At 33.6% G+C, this 22,536-nt stretch overlaps 2 protein-coding genes across 2 annotated transcripts; both read left to right on the forward strand.

Annotated features, from left to right (window-relative positions):
- Positions 1-11,750: 11,750 nt before the first annotated feature.
- On the forward strand, positions 11,751-15,370 carry LOC108856550 (protein DETOXIFICATION 27). The gene is made up of 9 exons (XM_018630382.2): positions 11,751-12,171; positions 12,243-12,530; positions 12,849-13,102; positions 13,186-13,272; positions 13,526-13,582; positions 14,446-14,684; positions 14,762-14,880; positions 14,985-15,074; positions 15,177-15,370. The coding sequence occupies exons 1-9, from the start codon at positions 11,896-11,898 to the stop codon at positions 15,225-15,227; spliced, it is 1,461 nt and encodes a 486-aa protein (XP_018485884.1). The 5' UTR covers positions 11,751-11,895; the 3' UTR covers positions 15,228-15,370.
- Positions 15,371-18,613: 3,243 nt separating this feature from the next.
- On the forward strand, positions 18,614-21,623 carry LOC108856549 (protein DETOXIFICATION 27-like). The gene is made up of 9 exons (XM_018630381.2): positions 18,614-19,006; positions 19,096-19,383; positions 19,829-20,082; positions 20,175-20,261; positions 20,373-20,429; positions 20,812-21,050; positions 21,140-21,258; positions 21,373-21,462; positions 21,556-21,623. Exons 1-9 carry the CDS (start codon positions 18,728-18,730, stop codon positions 21,604-21,606), a joined length of 1,464 nt encoding a protein of 487 aa, XP_018485883.1. The 5' UTR covers positions 18,614-18,727; the 3' UTR covers positions 21,607-21,623.
- The last annotated feature ends 913 nt before the right edge of the window (positions 21,624-22,536 follow it).

Genomic DNA, 22,536 nt, shown 5'->3' on the forward strand with positions numbered 1-22,536 from the left:
AAATTAAATAAATAAACATAATATTTTTATTAGTCATACTATATTGAAAATTATTATATTTTATTAGAATAGTATGTTTTTGATATTTTTATAATGTTGAAATATGTTAAAATTTGTAATTTATTATTAAACTGTTGCAATATCTTATAATCAACCAGTCACAAATGTCCCACAATCGCAACAATTTTCAAACATTGTGCAAGTCATACAAAACCCGCTTTATTTGAACCAGTCGGACACTTAATGATTTAAACTTAAGTGAATTTTAGCCGAAATAATTTATTATTATTTTAGTTAAAAGATAAAATTTCATTCAATATCATAAAATTTGTATTTTTAAAATATTAAATTATTATTAATCAATTTTAGTGGGATACCAGAATAGTACTGAGATTTAGAAACAAAATAACGGCTAATCAAACCTAGACTAGATTTATCAATAAAGAAGGAAAAGGAATAATTAACAGTGATTTTTTATTTTTAACTAAAAGCTATACCAAAATACTAGGTTCAAAATCAATAAGAATCTCATAAAAATCTCACCTTTTATTTTCTATAATAATAGTAACTAGAGTTTGATCCGCACATTCATGCAGTATTTTTTATTTTATAAATGTTAAATTTTAATATTATTATTGATATATTAGATATATATTTATATTTTAGTGTTATATATTGTGAAACTTCTTAATTTTATTGCTTATTTTTATTATATTTAATATATAGTGATTTATTTTATATATTTTATTTTTTATTAATTGTTATTACGTTTTCGAGTTGGTACGGTAATTTATAATCTAAAATAATCAAATAAAAATATTTTTAAAATATTATTTTTGAAAATATATAGTTTTCGAATAAAAAGTAACATATTTTAATAACTTTATTTTTTTGTATAAGAATATTACATAGTTAACAAATTTTAATCCGTTTTAATGGTAGATAATATTATAATTAAATGAAAGCATTTTTAAAAGTAAGTAGGTTAATTTACCAATATAGTATAATTTTATCATAAAATTTATATAATACTTTTATTTTAATTAATAGAGATTATAACAAAATTTATAAAAAAAAATTATTTTATTTTTTATAATAAAATTTAATTAATTTAAATTTTTAAATTTATAGTTAGATGATATTGGAAGTTTTCAAGGCTTCCAAGTCAAATGATAGTATAAAAGATTGTCGAACCACAGAGAACTAGAGATCTATAGCACTAAGAATACACAAACTCTCCTAATCTAAGCAAATAAGAAGATGATGATGGCAACAAACTAAGGTCCTAGAAATATAAATAAGGTGATCTCAAATCCAAACTAGAAACAAATGCAAGAACTCAATCAAATGCTAAGGTGGACCCATGGGAAAGGGACTTGATCTTGGGTGACTAAGATCCAAACTAGAGTGGCAAGCTATCAATCAAACACTTTCCTTATGCTTAGACACAACACTAAACAAGCTCTATCTCTAGATGAATGTTCTTTTGCTAAAGCAACTCAAGCATCTAATCTCTTAGGTTGAATATTACTAAAACAAACATGGAGAACAAGTCTAATAGCAATCTTAGCCTCTTTAACAACAAATCTCTTTGGCAAAGTAGACTAAAAGCATTGAAGAGTTGGTTCAGACATTTCATCATACACCTTTCGGGCAGGAAATGTCTAGGGATCTATTTTAGTATGATCAAGACTAAAATAGCATTGAGAACCCTCAACAAGCAAAGAAATAAGTAGATCTAACATTAAACACCCTAGATCTTCACTAATCACCCTTAATCACCCTAGCCCATGAATCCAAAATGTGTCTACTCCCTAATCTCCATGATAAACCTCAAATCCATATGAGATTCAAGGCTAATCATGTTAATGATTAAGAGAAACAAGATATAAGATGAAGATTCCAAAAATCCTTAGATTGATAAAAGATTCAAGTTTTACAAGATGAGGCAAAGTCTAGAGAGAAAATGAGATACATTAGGGTTTTTGGGTCTAAATCTATTTATAGAGGTGTACAAATCGAGCTGGTTTAATTGAAGTAAACCGGGTCAAACCGGACTAAACCGATCAACCATTTGGTTTCGTGCATCTTCTTCTCCCAGCGGTTTCTTCTTCCCGCTCCACCAAGCCGTTGTATGTTCCGTTCGATTCCCAGCGGTGACATTGGACCGCTGCATCATGTCGCGATATCAAACAGGGAGGTGGTGATGCATAGCGAGCGGTCAAGCCACACCGCTGCGTCAAGCCGTTGAGATTGCTCCAGCTCGGACTCAATATTCAATAGAACCACCGTCTCATCTCTCTTCCGAGCCGAGACCACCGGACCAAGCTTCATCCATGGCGCGTCAATTCTCGGGGCCGTTGTCAAGTCGTCTCCATCATAGCCAACAGCCGCACAAGCTCATCCATTGTGATAACACCATCCGAGCCTTCTATTATGTCACCGGAATCAAACCTCGTCACTGTCATCTTCAAATCGTGAAGCTCGTGAGCATCAATGGTGATCTTTTGGTTATTTGCGGAACAGGTCTCCGGAGTCTTGATTATTCACGCATTGGCCCCACATCTTTTGGATTTGCACAATAGACCTCTCGAATTGACCCTGAACATTTTAATCTTGCAATATAACCCAGGCAAATTCTCCAAATTTGCAACACTGGTCCCTGAACTTTTGATAACTTCGTTTCTGAACCCAAACTTTATAAATTGCAGATATAACCTTGCAAAATGGCTCAAAACTTCCAATTGTGCACTCCAACCCCTATGATATGCAAATGAGTATGCAAATGCAACATAAAGACCTAAATGCAACCTAAAATGATCATAATAAGCTAGAATGTGAATCTAAAAACCTATAAAATCATGAGATATCAACTCCCCCACACTAGACCTTTACTTGTCCACAAGTAAACATTTAAGATCAATCAAAGTGAAGAGTTTGAAAATGAGAGCTTATAACCAAAAGAAACACTTTATAGCCTTCAACTTGACATCCTAAGGAAAATATAGCAAATAGCATGAGCAAGAACTTTTATTACACTCTAGCTTCTCAAGACCTATCCATACTCCTATACCTCTACACAAGTTGCAATGCTTATCCATCAACAAGCTCTTTAGACCAACTCTCACATTCATTTATACAAACACATAAGGTGAATACTTGCAAATGGGCACATGATCCTAATCATTTGGCTTGGTGAACAAAGTGGTCAAATGTGAATGAAAACAATGGCTCAAATAAATCATTTCAAAGTGGCAATCACTCAAGAACAAGGAGCTTGATCATTATGCAAAATTTATCTAAGACCAGGAACAATTTATGCATACATAGATCCATTCTCATCATTCTACCCTTTCCTAAGTGATATAACAAGCTTCACCCCTATTCACATTCATCCCAATACCCAAAGTAACCCACTTTATCACACTCACCTCATGAACTCTTTAACTTAACCATCTAAGGATCTTTTTATTAACTTTCCACAACTCTTAGCTCTATCTACCTTCCCACCATCTTATTGATTCATCATTTTTTTTTCTTTTTTTTTTCTTTTTTTTTTCTTTTCTTTATATTGGGGGAAGGTTCAAATAGACTAAATCTAGAGATTTCTTATTTTTGATCCTTAGTGGCTTCTTTTCTCAAATTTTTGATCATCTTTCTCATCTTTCTTTTCTCCCAAACCCAAGATAACAAACTTTAGAATAAACAAACCCACTAACCATCCTAGATGCTAACTCAAATGAGGATCCTATGCTAGCAAGAGATGAGAACAAATCTATGTCGCTCCCAATACTCTCAAGATTTTGCACATGACAAGCTATCAAAAAGAAGGCCTCACTCAAGCAAATCAATGTTGGTCTCAAAGAATGGCTAAGGGTTTAGGGGTAGGAGAGTTCCATTTGGGTTAACAAAGGATAATGAATGGAATAAGATAACCCAAATGTGTATGAGATCCATGATCAAGTATGCAAGTGCCCATATGCAAGAGAGATTAAGTTCATTAAGTTCAAGTTCAAATTGGAGTTGGCTTTCAAGAGCAATGTCAATATCAAGCAAGCAACATGTTTCAAGAAGAGTTTTCAAGGCTCGAAACTTACAAGCTTTTTTAAGAGATGCTCAAGCTATTTGATATGTTTAACTAGGGTGTCAAATTGAGTTCTAGACATGTGTCCTTTACAAGGTTTGCTCCCAATGCATGAATGCAATCTAAATGCTTCTATACTCAAATCCTAAAGATGCAAATGATGCAACTAAATGACTTTTTTTTTTTTTTCAAATTTTTTTTATGCAAATAAATATGCAATACAATGCATGAGACTCATGACAAGCAAACAAAACAAAAAACAATGTGAGATAGTAGACTCTCCCCCAAACTTACTTCACACAGTCCCTTGTGTGAGAGTAAGCTCAAAGAAGAGATCTAAGGGAAATAAAGAAACATGAGAATTAAATATGTACAGGGTTAGAGTGGCACATACTTGGAGTTTATTGGCTGAATTGGGTGGTAGAGGACCCTTGGCCTCAGATTTGTTTCACCGGTAGACATGGGCTGAAGTGGAGGAATGAAGACTTCTCTTATCTATAGATAGACCCAACCTGAACACCTCAACCATTCTTATTAAACAACCTAGAAAGAAAGAAAGATAAAGAAATATATACAATGGATAAACATGGGACTTCCTCCCAAGTGAGCTTGTTTTAAGTCTCTAGCTTGACTTTGTGTGCATGCTAATCATAGGTATCAAAAGGCTGAGCCAATGCACCTTTGGTCCTTCTCCTACAAGAACAAGAAACCAAGTGCGCAAAGGAGCACACTACTGTCCATAGAAAATAGACAGATTTTTCATCAAAGAGCTTCACTATAGATGAATCATGAAATATGAGATGCTCTTCCAGCTGGAGTGGTGGAGCCCAATCCATTACCTCTTTAAGGTCATAGGCAACATTAAACTCATACTTTGTAACTTCCCTTCCTTCAAGCTCTGCTCGATCCTTAATAAGCTCCAACCGGATCCTTCGTGCTAGGGATGTCTTTGCCGACCCTGGGTACTCCTTCTGAAGCTCATATAACATCACAAGTTGTGCTGGTGTGAGTATACTTGCATCAAAGTCATCTTGAATGTGATATTCAAATGTGTTTTCCTCTTCTTGTGTCTTCTCATGGTAGCTTGAAGCCATCACTGCAAGAACAAAAGCTAGAAGAAAAGGTTAGTAACTATACAAAAGCAAAACAAAGCAAGAAAATAAAGCTTAGTCTCAAGAAAGATTGAAATCCTAATGATAAATCTACTAGTTCCCCGGCAACGGTGCCAATTTGATATTGGAAGTTTTCAAGGCTTCCAAGTCAAATGATAGTATAAAAGATTGTCGAACCACAGAGAACTAGAGATCTATAGCACTAAGAATACACAAACTCTCCTAATCTAAGCAAATAAGAAGATGATGATGGCAACAAACTAAGGTCCTAGAAATATAAATAAGGTGATCTCAAATCCAAACTAGAAACAAATGCAAGAACTCAATCAAATGCTAAGGTGGACCCATGGGAAAGGGACTTGATCTTGGGTGACTAAGATCCAAACTAGAGTGGCAAGCTATCAATCAAACACTTTCCTTATGCCTAGACACAACACTAAACAAGCTCTATCTCTAGATGAATGTTCTTTTGCTAAAGCAACTCAAGCATCTAATCTCTTAGGTTGAATATTACTAAAACAAACATGGAGAACAAGTCTAATAGCAATCTTAGCCTCTTTAACAACAAATCTCTTTGGCAAAGTAGACTAAAAGCATTGAAGAGTTGGTTCAGACATTTCATCATACACCTTTCGGGCAGGAAATGTCTAGGGATCTATTTTAGTATGATCAAGACTAAAATAGCATTGAGAACCCTCAACAAGCAAAGAAATAAGTATATCTAACATTAAACACCCTAGATCTTCACTAATCACCCTTAATCACCCTAGCCCATGAATCCAAAATGTGTCTACTCCCTAATCTCCATGATAAACCTCAAATCCATATGAGATTCAAGGCTAATCATGTTAATGATTAAGAGAAACAAGATATAAGATGAAGATTCCAAAAATCCTTAGATTGATAAAAGATTCAAGTTTTACAAGATGAGGCAAAGTCTAGAGAGAAAATGAGATACATTAGGGTTTTTGGGTCTAAATCTATTTATAGAGGTGTACAAATCGAGCTGGTTTAATTGAAGTAAACCGGGTCAAACCGGACTAAACCGATCAACCATTTGGTTTCGTGCATCTTCTTCTCCCAGCGGTTTCTTCTTCCCGCTCCACCAAGCCGCTGTATGTTCCGTTCGATTCCCAGCGGTGACATTGGACCGCTGCATCATGTCGATATCAAACAGGGAGGTGGTGATGCATAGCGAGCGGTCAAGCCACACCGCTGCGTCAAGCCGTTGAGATTGCTCCAGCTCGGACTCAATATTCAATAGAACCACCGTCTCATCTCTCTTCCGAGCCGAGACCACCGGACCAAGCTTCATCCATGGCGCGTCAATTCTCGGGGCCGTTGTCAAGTCGTCTCCATCATAGCCAACAGCCGCACAAGCTCATCCATTGTGATAACACCATCCGAGCCTTCTATTATGTCACCGGAATCAAACCTCGTCACTGTCATCTTCAAATCGTGAAGCTCGTGAGCATCAATGGTGATCTTTTGGTTATTTGCGGAACAGGTCTCCGGAGTCTTGATTATTCACGCATTGGCCCCACATCTTTTGGATTTGCACAATAGACCTCTCGAATTGACCCTGAACATTTTAATCTTGCAATATAACCCAGGCGAATTCTCCAAATTTGCAACACTGGTCCCTGAACTTTTGATAACTTCGTTTCTGAACCCAAACTTTATAAATTACAGATATAACCTTGCAAAATGGCTCAAAACTTCCAATTGTGCACTCCAACCCCTATGATATGCAAATGAGTATGCAAATGCAACATAAAGACCTAAATGCAACCTAAAATGATCATAATAAGCTAGAATGTGAATCTAAAAACCTATAAAATCATGAGATATCATTAGAACTATTTATAATTAAACTTTTATTGACTAATATGTCATATTATATTTTGTAGATGATATATGGTGTTTTTCACATCATTGTATATATGTTTTCATTTGTTTCAAGTCACTAATTCGTGTCAGTCTAGTCATTTTTGACTTTTTACAGGTCTGGAGTTAGTAGAAGAGAGAAGAGAAGGTGCATAATGAAAAGAAGTCCTTTTGGAACATTCCTGCGGAGAACACTCAAGAGAACAGTCCCGAGACTGTTCTCTCTCAAGCGGAACAAGCAGACGGAGTGATCCGGAGATTGTTCCAGACGAATATGGAAACTCCTATTTCGGGAATTAAAGCCCTGTTGTCCTAATCTCTTTTCTTCTGATTGGCGCCTCCATATAAAATGTCATCTATCTATTTTCTATTTTCTTACGCTAGTTTTACAAGAGAACACTGAGTATTTTGCGATCTGCAACTTGTAAGGGAGAAGAAATCCATCCTCTCATAGAGAAGATCATCTGAACCCTATTGTTTCATACTCTATTCTTATGCAATTTTATTCAGGATTTATGTCTTTGTTTATGTGCATCATGATCGAGTAGTGACCTTGCTCGCCTAAAATTTTTAGGGTGTTGAGGCATGAGCTAAACATAGATAAGCGATCCATAACTGTTCTTCTTTCATACTGTTCTTACTGCTTTCATTAAACTGATCACTTGATGTTAGATCACTAGTTCATCACCTAGTTAACCGCTTAGGATGATAACTTGACATGTATTGAATGAGCTTAGTATCCCTAATCAGCGAAAGTAGATATTAGGGTGGTAAGTGAACTGATCGGACATGTTCTCTAAAGCTTGCAATCGATCCTCATCCCAACGACAATTAGGTGGTGAGATCGATCTGCAAAGCGATCACTGCCACGACAGTGGAGTGTTCCAGCTGAGTGATCCGAGTTCTAGAAAGCACTTCATCGCGCTTGAATAATTGTTTGGCTCCAATTCAACACCCAATGAAATACCCTAGGCTAGCTCTTGTTTAATTGAATCAATCTCGTGTTTATTTTGCTTGTTTACTATCGCCTATCTCAACCAAATTATATCTTCTTCTTAGCTTGATTCTTGAACTTATAAAACTAGAGTGTAAACTGGTCCTCTGGATTTGAATCTCAAGTACTACAATTGCAACTGTTAACTTGGCAGTAGCAAGGATTCATTTTTAGTGTATCAGTAGACTTACTATGACTTTGTATAGTAGATAAAAAGTGATTTTATTTTAATAGATTAGATATAAAGTATATTTGAATATCAACATACTTATTATTTTAGAACAAATCAATTCAAATTCTTAATTGAATATCGTAAACCAATTTTGATAACAAGCAAGTGTTTTATAAGCTGTACTATAATAGTATAATTCACTGTGACAATCTAAAAATCATGGACCTCCTCACGGGACAGAAAGCGAAAGCGAAACTGGTAAACAAACTAATCACGAGGACAAAAGCATCATAGTATTCACATCCACGCATTTTAACTGAGATATATAGCCCACACATTTATGACCATGTCCCATAACACTTGTCGGTCATACACTTACCAATGATTCCACGTACAGAAAATAACAAGCCCGTTTTTCTTCTCTGTGTCAGTTATGCGCTAACTTTCCACCTAGTACATTGTATAGTCATTGTTTTCGGTCTGCATCCATATTTCAGGACCCGCCAAACGTTATGGTTAATTTATTAACATACAGTGAGTATACAAATCTTCGAATTACTCAGCAGGTTGTATATAAAAACGAGTTCTTTGATGTCGACAGTTCAATTTATAGAAATGTACTAGGTCATCTTAAAACCCCCTTATAACCTTGAATTTGAATAAGGACACTGGAAAAAGAGAGTAGTTAACATGTTCTAGTCCTCAGTCCAGAAAGATATTCAAATGTCTTGATGTATATGTAAAGTGCGAACGCAGCTAGCAAAACCAACTGTTACAAATTACAGTATTAGTAAAAAATAGAATACAGTTGTACTTCTTTGTTTTGAATGTGCATGAATGACAGCGGTTGAAACAGTCAAAAAGCAATAGATATATAAAAATCTGAATAAATAGAAAGTAACTTAGTCGCTGGTACAACTGGTATCAACTGTGGAATTTGAAATTTAAATAGTTTTGGCTGTATTGAAAGTATATAACTTATAAAGTTAGCATGTAGTTTTCTGAAAAATGTAAATTTGGATGGGACTAATACAATCATTATACTAGGAGGAGAAAGGTTTGTTAGTACTTATCTTAGGTATTTGTCAATCAGACACATACCTATCATTGGGTAAGCAATGAGATCACAATGGACTCTGACGCATGTGGAAATAAAACGACTTTACCCAGAACTAAATACAAACCATATAGTATTACCACGTGCCTCGCACATGTTGTGGCTTACTGGTAAGAAACTACTAAAGTTTCTAAGTAGATAAAAGACTAATATTTTAATTAAAAATTATTTTCCAATTATTTTTAAATACTGAATCTAATAAAGAAATGACAACTTCAAAACTCAGTTTTTAAGAGCATCATTATTGAGGTATGTTAGACAGATATATTAGTAATTAAAGCATTTAAAATAAATCAAAAAGACTAAAATACCAAACAAACGTTTGTTAATTAAGGGATCTCTTGGATCGTTTGTTAACAACACACGTCATCATCTCTCTCCTCCAACATCATCACAAAGCCTAATTTTCATCATACCCAACCTTCTTCTCCTTTTTCTTCCTTCTGCCTGTTCTCCAATCCATGGAGACTCCCACGCCTCACCTCCTCCTCTTCCTCCTCTTCGCCGTCTCTTCCCTCGCCACATCCATCACCGCAGATGATGGAGCTTTCACCGGACTCACCAGCCTCCAGGTCCTGAGCTTTTGTCGGAGCTCGCGGACTCGTCTTCCCTCACCACCCTCTCCCTCGACAACACCACGATCTCCGGCGTTTTGCCTGATGTTTTCGAGTCCTTTGCTTCTTTCCAGAGTCTCCGACTCTCTTACAACAACATCACCGTCGTTTTAACTTATTCAAATAAATAATTATTTAACTTAAGAAACAAAAAGGGTCTCACCAATAATCTATTTTTCAAGCAATGTCCTTAGCAAAGTCCTTTAGCACAAAATAACAATAAAATAATTTAAGGACACTTGATTAACATACGACCAATAATGATGCTCTAAGAATGCTCTCCAATGAAATTTTAGCATTGGTTTTCTTATATGTATAATATTGATATTTAATTATGTATAATGAAATTATACGGAAAATTATATATATATATATATATATATATATTTTTTTTTTTGATATACAAAAATTAAGAAATTTATTTATTTTTAAATAACTTTTGAAATATAATTAAAAATTATTTCACCAATTATAGAAATGACTACAAATCTAATTGATTACACTATTTTCAGTAAAACTAAAAATAATATTAAAATATTATCTATTTTGAAACAACAAACATCATTTAAAACATATATATATGAAAGAGAGCAAATATATCCAAAAACTTATTGGAATGTTCGATGCTTACATAGAACTCCTCATTATTCCCTCACTTTTTTTTTTAATTTTTTAATAGGAGATTATTTCTTTACTTCCTCCCATTAGAATTGCTCTGTCATTATAATTCATTAGATTCAAATCTTAGTCTATCCAAAGCTTAAGATTACTATATATTATAAATTACATTACGATCAATTATTGAGCATACGTATAGGCTTACCGCAAAAAGCTGGTTTGCAAGATTGCAATCGATAAATATTCTATTGAACATGTTGAAAAAAATAAAACATAGATCAAATTCTTTTTAATTAATTTTTATACCTATAAAATAAGTGGCAGACCGTGGCAAAGATAAAAATAAAAAATATACTACCTCATTTGTTTCAATATACATAATATTTTAGATGATTTTTATTGTTTTATAATAGAAGATGTTTTCATATATCTTCATTTTAATATACACAATATTTTAGATGATTTTTATTTTTTTACAATAGATGATGTTTTCGTATATCTATGTAGTTTTATTTTTATTAAAAACTGTGTAACTAAATATTCTATGTGTTTTATATTAAGTGTTATTTTAGTTTTTATTGTTATAAAAGAATGTCACTTTAGAATTTCAATGCAACTTTCAACTTAATATTATTTACAAATAAATTAATTTTATAAATAATTTATTTAACTTAAGTATTATCGGTTGAATATGTGTAATTAATGAGAATTTAAATTCATTTCAATCATTTTTAACATGTGTGAAAATGTCAAAACGGCACTTTTTGTAAAACGGAAGAAATATATTTTAAGTATTTAATTAGAGAAACTATATTTAAATTATATTGTAGTATTATTTTAGAGAAAAAATAGTTTTTTAATATATGTGCTTTAATTCAAAACATCATCTAATATAAAACTAATCTAATATAAAATGGAGAGAGTATACTTAAGCAAGTATCGTGTACAAGTTTTTTCTGCATATTTGGCAAAGTCAACATTTGGAATCCGTTATGATGGAATGACACAAATATTTTTAAATTCACTGAATTTACAATTCAAAAATAAATATTTAAATATCGAAATAATTATTTAGAATTTTAAATTAGACAGTAGAAGAAGACCAATCGTTTTATAAGTATATACATTGGAAAAGCCAATTCAGACACTACTTATCTCTCTAGTCTTCACCTTTCTTTTCTCTCCTTTTCTTTTTCTATTTATACACCTTCCGAAAACAAAGAAAAATAAAGAGAAGAAAGGAAAGAAAATCAAAGAGTAAGTTCAAAAAAAAAAAAAATCAAAGAGTATTAACGATATGAGAGGAAGAGAAGAAGAAGAACCAGAGTCGAGGATTCCGTTGCTGAAGAGCCATCATGAAACGGCGGAGGAAGACGGTGTAGGATTGAAGAAGAGGGTTTGGGTTGAGACAAAGAAGCTATGGCAAATCGTTGGTCCTGCGATATTCACTCGTATAACGACATATTCTATGCTGATAATAACTCAAGCCTTCGCTGGCCATCTCGGGGATCTCGAACTCGCTGCTATATCAATCGTTAATACCGTCGTCGTCGGCTTCAACTTTGGCCTCTTGGTAGGTTTCAATTGAAGCGTATTTTCATTTTTTTTCTTTTTGTTTATTATATTAATATGAACGTGGTGCAGCTTGGAATGGCGAGTGCGTTGGAAACGTTGTGTGGACAAGCGTTTGGAGCAAAGAAATATCATATGCTGGGAGTTTATATGCAACGTTCTTGGATTGTTCTCTTCTTTTGTTGCATCTTGTTGTTACCGACTTATCTTTTCACAACTCCGGTTCTCAAATTTCTCGGCCAGCCAGATGATATCGCTGAGCTTTCTGGTGTCGTCTCCGTTTGGGTCATCCCTCTTCATTTCGCTTTCGCTTTGTCTTTCCCGCTTCAACGTTTCCTCCAGTGCCAGCTCAAAAACCATGTACGTAATACTGAATATTGTTTTAAACGCAAATATTTCTTTAGGATTTTTTTTTCTGGCAGAAATATTAGTCATTTTTTTTGTATTTTCTACGCAACACATTCAGCTGAGCTACCTAATATACACGTACGTGTACGTGTTTAAAATACTAAAAAGACGTTTACATTGCAATGTAGAAAGTATATGTATGCTTTTACAAGTTTATAACAAAAATGCTTAGTACAAAGGCAAGGAGTAACTATAGTTATTTGTAAATTTATAATAGTCTTTCTTGGATGACAAAGTCTTCGTTTTATTTTTTGGTGTGGGTCTATTTAGGTGACTGCGATTGCAGCTGCGATTGCATTGATAGTTCACTTTTTTGTGTGTTGGTTGTTCGTTGATGGACTTAAACTCGGAGTTGTGGGAACTATGGCTACGGTTAGTATTTCTTGGTGGGTCAACGTTCTTATTACATTAGGTTACTCCGTTTGTGGCGGCTGTCCACTCACTTGGACCGGCTTCTCCTCCGAAGCCTTCACCGGGCTTTGGGAGTTTCTCAAACTCTCTGCTTCTTCCGGCGTCATGCTATGGTACCTATAGATATATCTATTTTGTGATTTTCTCCAATGAACCAGACATAGTTTTTAACGGTAGACATATGTTTTATGGACAGTTTGGAAAATTGGTATTATCGGATTTTGATAATAATGACTGGAAATCTTCAGAATGCTCGAATAGCTGTTGACTCTTTGTCTATATGGTAAGTCGTCGTTTCTACGTTCTTTCTTTTTGCTTTCTTTATGGTAAGTTGTTTTTTCATACTATAATAGAGAAAAAGCCATATCAATCATATAAATCTTATCTCATCGTTTTGCACGTCTACCTTTGGTTGTTGCGGAAAGGTCATTAGCTTATAATTGACTTCTTCAATTCTTTCTAAACAACTTTATATTTTTATTTTGATAATCCTTTATTTCATGTATGATTAACTTGTGAAACAAAACTTTTGGCAGCATGTCGATAAATGGTTGGGAGATGATGATTCCTATCGCTTTCTTCGCCGGAACCGGGTAAATAAGCCTTTTTCTCTACTTGCTAACTTCTAAACCGACTTACGAATATGGTCTAACTAGATCTGTCGGTTTAACCCACTTTTATAGTACCATATAAAGTAATTCATCTGGCTGTTACAACGGGCCCGTGAAATTATAAGGTGATAACTGAATTATTAAATAACATGCCGGGTTCGTGAAAAACGTGGCTTCTCTTCTTTTTCTACAGCATCTGAAAATGTATTTAACAAAAATTCGTTTGATTAAATGGTATTCAATACAAGCTATGAATCTTAAATTCGTTTATGCTTCCTGGTTCGCAGTTAACGTACATGTTGACAAGTAAACGAAATTACTGTTAGTTAGGTTATTCATGAACATGAAGTTCGCAAGAACACATCAAACACCTTCCTCTCTTTTGTTTTCAAGCCATTATTCTCAAAACATTACACTACACATCTTCTAATACAAGGAAGGATTGTGATACTTTTGGCATGGAACGTTATTATTTCCTGAAAATATGAAATTCAAACCTGATATTGGCATTTTTGGCTACATCCTTCTGGCTTCTTCCATCTTCTTCCGTGGTTTGTTTGATTCCTTTTTGTTTTTCTTTTTGGCGACTTGTCGTTTTGTATGAATAAGACTGTACGAGGATACAAATTACAATTTTTTTTCTCCCGATAGCTTTTCGTAGTTCAGCTGTTTTTTATTTGTGTGGGGCAGATTCAAGAATGCTTTTAAGTAGGCCATAGATTAGCTGCTAGCCTGACAATTACATGTGCAGGAAATAACTGTTGTTACACTTAACTAGAAACCTGATTGAATTAAAGGTCATAGAAAAAAACTCATCTACGTTGATTATACATCGACTATTGCAGTGTACGTGTGGCAAACGAACTAGGAGCAGGCAATGGGAGAGGAGCAAGATTTGCGACGATTGTATCAGTGACACAGTCTTTAATCATCGGATTATTTTTTTGGGTGATCATAATGCTTTTCCATAACCAAATCGCTTGGATCTTCTCTTCAAGCGAAGAAGTCTTAATGGCTGTTAATAAACTTTCGATTCTGCTAGCTTTCACAGTTCTTCTTAACAGCGTCCAACCGGTTCTTTCCGGTACGTCACAAAATTGTTTTATTTCATATACGAGGTATCTTCAATGCTCTGTGTGTTGATTTTTCATTTTTGATTAGGTGTTGCGGTTGGATCGGGTTGGCAATCATACGTGGCTTATATAAACTTGGGATGTTATTACTGCATTGGGGTTCCATTTGGGTTTGTAATGGGCTGGGTTTTCAAGTTCGGTGTCATGGTAATTACATTTTTTCCTTAACATTTACTTAAACCGTTTATATAGAGTTAGGTCACTAAATATTTTGTTTCAGACTAACAGTATGATATTTTATGTTTCTATAGGGTATATGGGCTGGTATGATTTTTGGAGGAACCGCAGTTCAGACAATGATCTTGGCTTTTATCACAATTAGATGTGATTGGGAAAAAGAGGTAAATTTAAGTTCTTTGATATGTTTGTTTTTATCTCTGTCTTTCGTTAATTATTGGAATTCAATCTAGATAATGTTTTTTTTTTCAAATTGAAAATTGCAGGCGCAAAAGGCAAATACGCGTGTCAACCAATGGTCCAACATAATCAAATGAAGTTTCACTGAACAATTTTGCGACTTTGTTTTGTATTTTAAATTTTAAATATCATGTTATCTAATTGTAACTAGAAACCATTTCAATTATAAAGTTGCTCTCTGCGGTCACACATAAAAAAAACTCATTTTCTTTCTTAAGCATTCATAATTGTTACAGTCTAAAATAAGTTAAAGAAAATTATTGGCGGTTTGAAAAAGTCAAAAACACATAACATTACTTATTGGTTTGTTTTAGTAAATGGGGCATATGCCATTTTAAGAAAATTTTAAAACTACACTAAAATCCGATATTTTACAGTAAAACCTCTATAAATTAATACTTCATAAATTAATAATCTTTATAAATTAATAAATTTCATCAGTCCTAATTTAGACCGGCGTAAAATATGATACAAATCGATAAAGCAATAAGATAATAATATTTTTAAAACTCTCATGTAAATATATAGTCCCATTAAAATCATAAATTAATAATTTATCTCTATTTATATATATAATATATATATATTTATATAAGTATAAACTAAATATTATACTATATTCACGATGAAAATACATCTATTTTTTAATATTTTACTATATCTTAAAAATATTTAGTAAAATTATATCGAAAACCACATAACAACATAAAAATATACACCAAATAAGATAATTAAACAATACAAAAGTCAAATATTTTTTTTTTAAACAAAAATATTCAAAATGGATACAATTTTAAAAAGGAAACTTTTACAAATTAATATCTCTATAAATTAATAAAATTTTAAAGTCCCAACATTATTAATTTATAGAGGTTTTACTGTATATAGACACTCCAAATATACAGCTCTAAACAGAATCGGTAAACCAATAAATCACAAAGACAAAAATGTCGGCCTATCTATCAATCCATTTTCTCTATGGCTGAGCATTCGGATCCCGATACGTTCGATGGGTTTTATCGGTTCTGGATTCTTTAGATCTTAGATATTTGGACTCAATAAAAAATTATAATTGATCTGTTCAGGTTTGATTCGGATTATGTTGGATCTGGATCAGTTCAGTCATGTCGGATCTGGATCGGTTCGAATCTTACCCCTATGATGGAAACTTTTAATAAAATATAATAGAGTGCTTTGCCTACTAAAGCAGATTCGGATCAGTTCAGATCTTAGATATTTGATCCCAATAGAATAATTAAAATTTGTCGATTCGGATTCTGATCAGTTCAAAGATTAAACAAGAATTTAATTTTGAATATATTTTAAAATTTTCATATCAATATCCATATATTAGTTACTTTGCAGTTTTAGTTAATAGTTTAATAAATTACTAATTCTAAACATCCCACATTGGAAAATGTTAAACTTGATCGATAAAAATAACTAGTATAAATAAGTCATATTACTACCTTGAATCAGCACTCAAACGAGTTACAATATAGTTGAATCTCATCATTTTTTGAGCTTCAGACCAGTTATAACCGTGTATTTCACATCAAGTTTTTTGTTCAGACCGGATCGGGTCCACAGACCTCTACAACAAAATCCAATGGAAAAAATAGCATTACCAATATCCAAACCAAAGCAGTTTTTGGTTTGATTCCAGTTTGAGTTTTAGGTCTAGATAAAATATACAGACCTAATTTTTTATTTCTACCTTTTTCTCTTTTTACCCTTTCAATTTTATTTTTATTTTTAATTTGGTTGAATTTAGGAGAATAGCAAATCGGCGGATAAATTCTTTTTTCAAGACATTCAAATGAGTCATAAAGCATAAACTCATATCTGCGGTGAATAAAACAATAAAACTTAATTTATGAAGATCGAATTTAAAACATATTTGCGTTCTAGATCCGTCGAGTATTACTTGACAACAAGGCCCATTCTTTTTCTGTCCTTGTTCATTCATGTCTAACACTTGTGTCACTAGTCATCCCACGTATTAGATAAATGAAAAACCAAGTTTTAATTGATTTCTATCCAACTTCCATCTGATATTACGAATTTATTGTGTTCTCTGTTGCATTCATATTTAGGTCAGTTGAGCCAGTACTTCTTTTCTCCACGATTTATTTATGTATATTATCTGTAATTGGACCCAAAAAGTTGTTTGTGCTATTTAATAACAGCCTAAGCCATCCCATATATAAATTATATTGGTACAATGGTTATATTTGTACCCGAATTTTGTTAATCCATATTGTTAGAACAAAACTACTCCTAACCTAATATATTATACAATGATCTAAAAATCAGTCCAGACATCCGCCTAGTCAGCAAATCAGATCTAAATGAAATAATTTATTAAAAATATTTTTCTTTAAAAATCAGTATAAATGGATAATCAATAATTTTATATAAAAATGTCTTATTCCTGTCTAACGAATTCTTAAACATTGCTACTATATAATATTTTCTAACTAAAGATGCAAAGATTTTTCAAACATATCAATTATACTTTCAAAATTTTACATGAAAAACACTATGTGATATTAACAAAACAATTCAATAAATCACAAGACATTATATAATACAAATGGTTACAGAAAAATAAACAAATTTAATTTTTAATAGGAAGTTGTAAGATATCTCATAAACAAAAACTTTCTAAAACATCTTAGTATTATGAGACAGGGAAAATATATATTTAGCATAATTTTTTCGGGTTATAAGTTTACAAAAAAACTTATAAGTTTACAAATATAATTTTTATTATAAAAAGTTATACAAAAAGCTGTTATAAACTCCCAACATGCAATGTTGTTGTAAAAAATGCACATATTCAATATCAAACAAGTGTTACGTTGCTTGCGTTAACACTAGAAATAAAAATAAGTTTTATCTGTTGTCGTCATATAGTGAAATTTATCACGATGTCAGATTTTTTTGTCTTCATTCATTTGGTTGAACTCAAGTTTGTTTAATCTTATTTCTGGTTAAGTTCCTTTATAAAGACATTTTGTGAATTAATTTTAGTTTAGCAGAGACAAAGAGACGCAACAGCAACAAAATAACACACATGCACAGCTCGGGTTTTGCCATTTTCTTTGATATCTCTGGTGTCTGGGCAGCCACTTTCCCAAATATCCCCCGAAGGGGTCCAGCGCCCCAGCAGTAAGGATGTTAAATCGCTGTGGCCGGGTTTCGAAGCTGGGTGGCGGGCACCTCAGCCGAGGTTCCATTACCACCAGGCTACGAAGCCCGGTTGGTTTTGCCATTTTCTCCCATCCATTTCTCGTTTTTTTTGGGTCAAAAAACTACCTCCCATCCATGTCTCATGTTTGCATGTATGTTTGAATTTATCAATTTTGCAAAACTCTATAACAAATCTTATATATATATTTAGAAATTTCTTAATTCCAAAACAAAATCAAAAAGTAGGTAGACACATCGTTTTATATATTCATAGAAAAAATCAAATTACACACACGCGCTACTTTGCTATTGTCTCCAGCTTTAGTTACAACCTCTTTCACATTTCATCCCGAAAGAATAAAGCATATAATAACAACTAACGATGAGAGGAAGAGGACGAGAAGAAGATGAATCGGAGTCGAGGGTTCCACTGTTGGAAAGTCCTCTCACGGTGGAGGAAAACGGCGGAGAATTGAGGAAGAAACTTTGGGTTGAAACAAAGAAGCTATGGCAAATCGTTGCTCCGGCAATGTTTACTCGTATAACGACATATTCGACGCTTGTAATAACTCAAGCTTTCGCTGGTCATCTCGGAGATCTCGAGCTAGCTGCAATCTCCATCGTTTATAACGTCGTTGTTGGCTTCAACTTCGGCCTCTTTGTATGATACTATTACTAATTTAATTGTAATACTAATTCATTATTATATTTTTCTAATATGAGAGTACCTATAATATGAACGCGGTGCAGCTTGGAATGGCGAGTGCGTTGGAAACATTGTGTGGACAAGCGTTTGGAGCAAAGAAGTATCATATGTTGGGAGTTTATATGCAGCGCTCTTGGATTGTTCTCTTCTTTTGTTGTATTTTGTTGTTACCGACTTATCTTTTCACAACTCCGGTTCTCAAATTGTTGGGCCAACCGGACGATATAGCCGAGCTCTCCGGTGTCGTGTCCGTTTGGGTCATCCCTCTTCATTTCGCCTTCTGTTTGTCTTTTCCGCTCCAGCGTTTCCTCCAATGCCAGCTCAAAAGTCACGTAAGTAAATATATGATTGTTTTAAACATAGTTTAGGTTGCCTTTAGATGACAAGAAAATTAACAAATATTATTTCAGTTTTTACTAATCTATTACTGCAAATTGCAAATATCCAACCTAATTTTCGTTGAACGTATAAACTTGCAAGTAACAAATTAATTCTGCTCATTATATGGTATAAGATTGTGGATTAGTTATTTACAATGGCGGATGTACATTGACTTTGGGTGGGGCACTTGCCCACCATGAACTTTTAAAGTTAGTGTAAATTTGTGAAGATTTTTCCTTATTGCCCCTGTTACAATTCAATTTTGTAAAGATATTTAGTAGAATTTTATAGTTTTCCCCGGATAAAAGTAATCTATAGCTCCGCCCTGGTTATTTACAGAATAATACATCTTTAATGCTAACGCAAACGAAGGGAACAATCATTTGTCTTCCTTAGGTGCCAGCATTTGGGGCTGGAGTTGGACTGGTGGTTCACTTTCTAGTGTGTTGGCTGTTCGTGGACGGGCTAAAACTAGGTGCCGTCGGAACTATGGCTACGGTGAGTATCTCTTGGTGGGTCAACATTCTTATTCTATTAGCATACTCCGTTTGCGGCGGCTGTCCACTCACTTGGACCGGCTTCTCCTCCGAAGCTTTCACCGGACTTGGGGAGTTTGTCAAACTCTCCGCTTCTTCAGGCGTCATGCTTTGGTACCAATTTAGTTACTTACTAAACCATGTCTGTGATACTATTGACTAATGTACCACAAAACTAACAGTAGATATTTGGTCTTTTTGGGCAGTTTGGAAAACTGGTATTATCGGATTTTGATTATAATGACTGGGAATCTTCAGAATGCTCGAATTGCTGTTGATTCTTTGTCCATATGGTAAGTCGTTTCTTTACATTTATTAACTAGATCATGATTATACATTTTAGGTTGTTTCGGAAATTTGTTTAATTTAATGATCATTATTATACATACTATTTTTTTTGGCAGCATGACGATAAATGGCTGGGAGAATATGATTCCTCTTGCTTTCTTCGCCGGAACCGGGTAATCCATTTTTTCTCGATTGCTAATTTCTAAACCGGTTTGTGATCCAACTTGATCTGGTTCGGTTGAGTCCATTGTAGGTTGGTTTTTACTCGTTAACAGGACCATACGATTTAAAGTTATAATGAATTGCGAACTGTTTTCCCATGCTCCCAATTGTGTGCCATTCTAGCTAGTGGTTCCAAATAATCCTGAAATATAGGATTATTAAATTATGATGTTTCAATAACAAGCTGAAATTTCTCTCTGAAGAAAAAGCAAGCACAATCACTAACCTCAAAAATGTGATTTTAATATTATGAACTGAATAAAAAGGTGACGATTACATAATTGATTAATAATTAAACTTGGCGTTTTTATTTTGTTTATGTTAATGTTCCAGTGTTCGTGTGGCAAACGAATTAGGAGCAGGTAATGGGAAAGGAGCAAGACTCGCGACGATTGTATCAGTGACACAATCATTAATCATTGGGTTATCTTTTTGGGTGATAATATTGATTCTCCATAACCAAATCGCATTGATATTTTCTTCAAGTGAAGCAGTCTTAATGGCTGTCAATAAACTTTCCATTCTACTAGCTTTCACAGTTCTTCTTAACAGTGTCCAACCAGTTCTTTCCGGTAATATTTTCATTTTTATAAAAATTTGAGAAAAAAATCTTAATATACTGTATCAACGTTTTGTGTTAATTTTCGGACTCTCGTGGTAGGTGTTGCGGTAGGATCAGGCTGGCAATCCTACGTAGCATATATAAATTTGGGATGTTACTATTGTATTGGGATCCCACTTGGATTTTTAATGGGTTGGGTTTTCAATTTCGGCGTCATGGTAATAAACGTTTCCCTTCGCTTATTGCATTAATTATCTAGTGACATCATTTAAACCAATTAAAGTTGGAGTATTTTAATTGTATTGGTGTTTTATGATTTTATCCATTTAAAGGGAATATGGGCTGGTATGATCTTTGGAGGTACCGCAGTTCAAACAATAATCTTAAGTTTTATTACAATGAGATGTGACTGGGAAAAAGAGGTAAATTGATATTTTGCGTTTGTTTTTTATGTCTTTGATTCGTGTAGCGAGTATGTTCTTACTGATGACGTTCTTTTACTACAAATTTTGCAGGCAGAACGAGCAAGTGCACATGTTAACAAATGGTCCAACACAATAAAATGAATATTTGTGCAATGCTTGAATCTATGTATTAAGCTTGAATCTATGTATTAAATAATTTGGCAGCAAGATTTTTTCTTTTCTAAACTGCTATATGTTCTTATGTTGGTATAAAAGACTTATGTAGTATACCCAGAGTCAGTCCAAGTATTACATAGGTTCTATGCAATAACTACAAAATGTCTTTTGTGGACTTATTTCTCAAACATGTCCACTACAAGAAAACAGCACTTTGGCGAAGAAAATTAACGAGAAAATAAAATTCTCGTAAAATTACGTCGACTTTACGAAGAAATTACAAAGAAAGAATAAAACGTCGTTATTTCTTCGTAAAGTAACGAAGAAAACATTTCCTCGTTAAAACAACGTAATGTTACGTGGTTATAATTTCCTCGTTAAAACTACGTAAAGCTTGCATCATCTTTACGAGGAAATGAGGAAATAGAATTTCCTCATAAACACAATGTAAATTCGCGTCTTCTTTACGAGGAAATGTTTTACGTGACTTTAACGAGGAATACTAAAGCACATTTTTTTTTCTACCTACCTATTCCTCGCAAATTCCTCGCAAAACTTCAACTACCAGATTCGAAAATTTTCTATAAATATGGAAGTTTTAACATCATTTTAAACACACCAACAAGAACAAAAAAAAAGAAAAACGTGAAAGGAAAAAAATGTCAAGCTCCGGGAATGTCTACGAGTTGCGGAGGTAGATGTATATGCATAGAGATATTTTAGGCGTTTAGAAAGCATACCTCGTTAATTCCTCGTAGTTAACGAGGAAATAACGACGAAAAAAAAAATGCGAGCCTCGTTAATTCCACGTAAGACAAAATCTTCGTAAAGACCTCATAAGCTTACGTGGAATTACCGAGGCCCGTTTTTTATTTCCTCGTAATTTCCTCGTGGGTTTACGAGGTTTTAACGAGA

Source organism: Raphanus sativus, chromosome 5 (assembly GCF_000801105.2).
Source record: "Raphanus sativus cultivar WK10039 chromosome 5, ASM80110v3, whole genome shotgun sequence".
In the NCBI taxonomy this organism is placed as follows: domain Eukaryota; kingdom Viridiplantae; phylum Streptophyta; class Magnoliopsida; order Brassicales; family Brassicaceae; genus Raphanus; species Raphanus sativus.

Bases quoted from the DNA above. Each gene is read 5' to 3' on its own strand.
- LOC108856550 (XM_018630382.2), top strand. From the start codon at position 11,896: ATGAGAGGAAGAGAAGAAGAAGAACCAGAGTCGAGGATTCCGTTGCTG. The intron at 12,172-12,242 runs GTAGGTTTCAAT...AACGTGGTGCAG, and splicing joins GCTTCAACTTTGGCCTCTTG to CTTGGAATGGCGAGTGCGTT. The intron at 13,583-14,445 runs GTAAATAAGCCT...CGACTATTGCAG, and splicing joins GCTTTCTTCGCCGGAACCGG to TGTACGTGTGGCAAACGAAC.
- LOC108856549 (XM_018630381.2), top strand. From the start codon at position 18,728: ATGAGAGGAAGAGGACGAGAAGAAGATGAATCGGAGTCGAGGGTTCCA. The intron at 19,384-19,828 runs GTAAGTAAATAT...TGTCTTCCTTAG, and splicing joins AATGCCAGCTCAAAAGTCAC to GTGCCAGCATTTGGGGCTGG. The intron at 21,463-21,555 runs GTAAATTGATAT...CAAATTTTGCAG, and splicing joins GATGTGACTGGGAAAAAGAG to GCAGAACGAGCAAGTGCACA.